This window comes from Sphaeroforma arctica (genome assembly GCF_001186125.1).
Source record: "Sphaeroforma arctica JP610 unplaced genomic scaffold supercont1.2434, whole genome shotgun sequence".
NCBI lineage: Eukaryota > Ichthyosporea > Ichthyophonida > Sphaeroforma > Sphaeroforma arctica.
The window spans coordinates 567-6,630 of record NW_014038124.1 but is presented as its reverse complement, the minus strand read 5'-3'; the positions used below and the strand labels follow the sequence as shown (position 1 = coordinate 6,630).

The following is a 6,064-nucleotide window of genomic DNA, read 5'->3' as shown; positions in this document are numbered from 1 at the left end:
CACACACATATATATATAATATATATATATATATATATATATATATATTACCATATCAAATATCTTTGTGGAATGTATTCTCGCGGTCGCCTGTGTCGTATAGTGTTGTTTTCTTTTGTAATAGAGTCCTACAAGAATAGACTCGTATTATTATAAAATTAAAATGTTATTCATGTTCTTGCGCTCACCTGTGTCAACTAATAACTCAGGGACTGGCCAAACACCCATTCATACACGAACCTTGGGTGACAGCAAAAGGCTCCAAGTGCAATTTCCTCGACTTAGTCAATCAGGAATGGGCTCGGATGCAGAAGATCGGTGCTGAACCTAGCGATTGCACGTACATTGAGATGTTCAACGCTCTGCATGCATTCTCTGTACAAGTCCATCGCGAGCAATCGACTCACGATGTGCAGTTGTATAGTAGTATGCATGAAGAAGTGTTGATGAAGATGATCCAAGCTCTTTGTGCGCATGATAGGGCCTCGAAGCGAGATATAGTTAATGATCGGGTGCTGTTGAGCATCTTCAACAATTGCAGTTCAGATGTATTGCTGCAGAGAGTTCGGCAAGTCTTCGCCAGCGCTTTTTGAGGATCGGAATTAACCCTGCCATTTCGGGGAATAAAATTGTATACATCATCATAGGTTTTGGTGTGTCTGTGGTTTCTTGCCTTCGATCGGCTGGTAGCGCTCGTAGACCCTGAACGCCCTTTTTTTCTTGAGTTGTGGAAACTGGGATTTGAAATTTAGCTAATCAATAATCTGGGATCTCGATCTTGATTCGAGATATACGAGCGCGTTTCTTTCAAAAGGCCATTGTTGCATCTCCTTTTTGGGCAGGTTTCAAGATAACGTCAGGGCGACTCGTGTGTAGTAAGTTCGCGTTTCTACTGCTCTTGGGCGCATCCTATATGCTTGACATCCGGATGTCTACACTCATATTGATTCCAAAATCGGGCAATCAACAATTTACACATATACACTATTTCGTAGTCTCCCACAATCCTTACGATAGCACCAATAGCTCATATGTTGTAGTCGACCTTCTGAACGGATGTGTAGATGTAGCTAGTTGGACTATGACTATACGGTAAGACGGACGTGACATCTCCGCTGCTTTTAATATCAGATATCTTCGTCCTTACACTAGAGAACGCAAAATTTTCTCGCACATGCACGCAACAACGCTCTGACATACGGACTGTCCTACTTTGTATATGGCCTACTGTAACGATGCAATATATCTAAGTTTCATATTTGCTCACAAATCCTCGCCTTGTTTGGATCGAATCTGCTTGAGCCGCACAATGCAAACCCTAAACCCTAAAACACAGTGCGAAAGAACTCCAATGAAGACGAGGACAGATTCAATTGGGCCTCGATCCTCGCAGTCGGAACACCGGGCCGCTACTAGCCAGACGAGTATCGGTGATCAGCATACATTTATATAGCGTGAGTAGTTTGGATTTTATTTGCGGACATTGGTATTGCATGGTGGTATGGTTGATTGAAAGTACCTCTGACCTATTCGCTTGTTGATGCGGGAGGGGCTTTCACGGGTCCCGCGTCCTGTACAAGATAAAGGAGAATGGATGTATTGAACTCGTGCACATGTAGTGATCGTGAATGAGTGCCGTTCCTACCTAGTATAGTATACGTGAATCATTGTATTGTGAACCGATTTCTGAACAACATGCCCTGAGCATAGGATGCTGTATCGCTATCCATTATAAGTTAACTATTTCTGACGCATGTTGAGTGCGTCACAGAGATATGTGCTTTCGCATCCTACTAAGGACGCAAGTAGAAAAAATGTCGGGTACATAAGTATGTGTATGGGTGCACAGGAACACGTATAGAAGCACAACAAACTCATGCGTTTTTATAGCCACAAGCTGCATGTAACTTAAGAACATATGTTTGTATAAGATGCGATGGAGGCGATGGCAGAAGAAGTTGAATGCAATAGACTCAGTACTGAAAGGGTGTTTTCTAATTTAAAGTACAACATGCAAAATCCAACTGGAAATGGTGCAGACAAACATCTTTATAGGCAAATTGTTCGAAGCGAAGTATCACAAGCTTGGGCTGCGTAATATGACAATCACATATATACTGTATAAACATATGTGCATATTTACATCGTTCCAATCACGCTCACATAAACTAGAAATATGGATTCATCTGTAGGAATATCGATAGAAGTGTATTTATATTTCGCACATGTTTTTCATCATTCGGACAATGTTCCAATTACATTATAGCTTAATCCAAGTAGCCTGGCATATATCAGGTGATGGTAAGATTTCAACGAAGACGTATATATACTCTAATGTTTTATGGAACATACATGTATATAGCTAAGCATGAGTGTTTTACAACATATATACATATCCATACATTTGTAGTTAATACTCAGAGATCCTCTCATATCTATGTATACATAACTTTAAAAAAAATTCTTTTAGATTATACTATCCGGCGTCTCATTGTTTGATATTTCATATGCAATCACAAAATAAGCTTATGTCGTAAACATATACACGCGGCTGACCTCCACACATATGGAACGATGTGCTTGAGTATATATATAGAAATTATCGCAGTGCATTTGAAGGTATGTTTAAAACTTCTGTTTAACTAATAATACGAAGGATTCACGCATATATGTATACATACCGTAGTCGGTGCCTCTGTGAATGACGTTCCATCTACGAGTGAGCTAAGTCCGTTCGACAACGCAGTAAACAATTCACCGGCGCTGGTAGAAGCAGCTTCATAAGCTTCGTTAGTTCCAGTCGATAACGAGCTCAAGAGCTCGCCAGGTACTCTGTATAGAAAGTGAAGCAGAAAGCACAAAACAGAAAGCACAAAATTACCGAGCAGGTGTTAACTCCAGGTACGACAGAAACCTGCTTGAAACAAGTCTGTACCATACTTGCGACGCGGATGCTTATTTTACTATTTAACTCGACCCATTTGGACGAAAGTTCAATATTCACAAAGAATCACATACCGCCCAATACAGGTGCCATAGTAACATAAGCAACCGGTAGAAAAATACGAAGTCAAAGATATAAAGTTACCGGATGAAACATAGAAAAACAACGAGCACTCGCCAAATGCAAACATACTCTGCCATCTCAGAGACAATGGAGCTGACGTTGTCTGTATTTAAAGCACCGCCCTTCTCGAACTGGTCGTTAACAATTCTTTGAGCGTCACCGGCCACAGATGCGATTCTGTATTGAAAGAGATAATAAATGGCAAGGGGGGGAGGCTTCAGAGTCGCTAAGGTGCCGATAAGTAAGTTCAAAGTAAGTAAGCGAGTTAAGCATCTGGGTTGTACGACCCACCAACGACTGACTCGTTTTCGCATTTTGGGCTGTATTTCAAAGTGCATACGAGCAAAAATGTCGCCTATAGTCTAAAACAGTTCGTCCTATCATACCACTGTACAACATACAAAGTTAACAAGAAAATCGCAGTGGCAATATTCACAACACAGAGATGGGCGAACTCAGTCAATTTCGATACTAAGGAAACGCACTGCCTCCACAGGATTTCAGATTCAGCTAACTACCAAGTATTTGTTATATGTTTCAAAAAACACAAAAACAATCCGGAGTCACGTTTTGTGAAAGATCAGAGTTAGGTTTGGGTAACGTCCATTGCCAAAGTACAATCATAAATGTGCGCTGAACTGGTCGTACTCTACGATAAGCAGCTTACGTTTCGGTCCATGACTCAGGAGCAGACGTTGTCTCTGCGGGGATTGATACTGATTCAGCTTCGACAGCTGGAGCCGTACCCTCTACTTCTACTGCTGACATTACAACGATACCCCAGTATACACAACAGAGGTTCTCTTAAGTGAAAAGTTGCGGCTTTGCGCTGTTTTGTTGACATTTTATATGTATTTAGTGTTCTAACTTCCATCCAAATATAAGAGTTTTCTTATTTAAAAAAACCGTATGAAATCTATTTTTAATCAATCTAGCGTTTACGTTCAACGTTTACTGCATGGGGCAAAACTAAAAACACAAATGTTATCCTTGTTTGTTTTTAAATTTTTATTTATTTATAGAACATATTTACATAGCCTTCTAAATTACAGAACATTTAGCCTTCTGAATTCAACATTTGTAAATATGATTTTTTACTCTTGCTTTATTATTGTCATTACATTGATTTTGGTATTTGTGTGGAATTCCTGTGATCATTTTTTTTTATTTGTTTAAAAAAACACCCGGCACAGGATTTGATATTTTGTTTAGGAGGCTGTCATTATTTTATACTAAATACATACATCATTAAGGACTCGGAGGCTATGCTTTTTTTGTTAATAATTAATTATTTTGAAAGGCTATGGAAGATGGCGTTTTAAAATATATATATAGGGGCATACATAGTGTATAATTTAGAAGGCTATGGGAAGGCTATGGGGCTGGGCATAGGCTTCTGAATATTGAATTCAAATTTCATATTTATTTTTAGCCTCCTCTATGCGAGCAAAAACACAACCACCTGCCAATTCTTGACAGTTGACAGTGCCCTCATATTTCTGGACAGGGTATGTACATAATCTTCAGTTGTCTTTGAGACAAATAGGAATGAGAATTGATCGCTCTCTCTAGTAGACGCCAGAGGGCAGTGTATTTTTTTACCTATGTGTCTGCGCCTCTGCCACTTTGCTCCTCTGCACCTCAGTGGTGACGTGGGCATCCGATCCCTCTTCTTTTCACACCACATACATGTATGCACACAGACAGACACAGATGCACACACACACACATACACACGCACACACGCACACACACATACTCTCTCTCTCTACTAGAAAAAGAGAGAGAGTACACCGCCAAACAGGCGAGCACCTTCAATTTAAGGTATCGACAGTATATCCCGCACACTGTTTGTGCTGTCTATTTATACTTAGTTTGAAGGTCAACAACATTGTTGCGTTTGGGTCCAGAGTATATAGCACTCGCAATTGAATACTGTCGATCAAGGTAGTCATATTACTTTCATACATGCTATACATTCTTTCTGTGAGTCGAGAATAAAAAACATTTTCAAAACTTCAAAGAAGAGTGCTAGACAAAGTGAATTTAATCTGGAATACCCGATTTTTATGTTAGCAGCAATAGTATAGGAGAACACAGTCAGCAATACACCTGGATATTGCAGTAGACAAACGTGCAATGTGAAGTTTTTACACCGAAAATCGTATGTATGTGGGGGTTCTCAGCTCCAGAAGTTATGTATTTTTATTATGGCAACTCTGTTTATCAACTAGTTTATCGGTCACCCTATGCAAATTGAATGTCAAAAACTTGACTTAAAACATTGTAGCTGATAAAATATCAACAAGTAAGGATGTACAAAACCATGTCGCCTGGGAGGGAAATAGTTGAGAGCGGGGATGGGTTCGATGGTCACTGCTGTTATACAAGCGTTTGTTTCTCCTTGCAGGAGTTGAAGAAGTTCGTTACTGCAGTCATATCATAACCAAGAAGGGATCAGTAGGGCAGCTCTAAATATCACTTTGAGGATAGACTCTGAATATTGTTGCCACTTGAGTTGCCAGTTGCGCGCCAAAACTCAATTAGGAGTAGCGAGGAATCCGGAATGAGATAGTTCCGAAGATGGTTTAGGGTTTGTAAACTTTACCGCATAGAATGGTATAGATTGATTAGTCATGAAACAAAATAGCTCAGAACTTTAAAAGTTTGTGCCATCTTTTAATATTACTTAGATTTAATTAGATGGTTTTAACTTTTCATGTAAAAGATTTCACAAACCATGAATATGGAACAAAATAAAAATAAAGGCAACCCCTCTTGAAATATGCCTTACTCGGCGTGCTTCTCTCCTGGCCGGCTGGCCTCCTGGCTTCTGGACCTGTGGGAAGAACTGTGAGACACTGGGACTCTGGGTCCTGGGACTCTGGGAAACCTGTGCCCTGTGCCCTGTGGCTGTGGGAGAAATTGTACACAGACGCCTAATTGATTTTGGAAGAAAAAGTACTTGGATTTTGAGTTTTTTTAAAACTGTTAAAT

The 6,064-nt window shown here is 39.9% G+C and overlaps 1 protein-coding gene across 1 annotated transcript; it reads right to left on the bottom strand.

Annotated features, from left to right (window-relative positions):
- Positions 1-1,427: 1,427 nt before the first annotated feature.
- SARC_12604 (hypothetical protein) lies at positions 1,428-3,973 on the bottom strand. Its single transcript, XM_014293284.1, has 4 exons — positions 3,735-3,973; positions 3,137-3,244; positions 2,682-2,832; positions 1,428-1,571 (listed from the first exon to the last, which is right to left on the bottom strand). Exons 1-4 carry the CDS (start codon positions 3,833-3,835, stop codon positions 1,527-1,529), a joined length of 405 nt encoding a protein of 134 aa, XP_014148759.1. The 5' UTR covers positions 3,836-3,973; the 3' UTR covers positions 1,428-1,526.
- Positions 3,974-6,064: the final 2,091 nt, after the last annotated feature.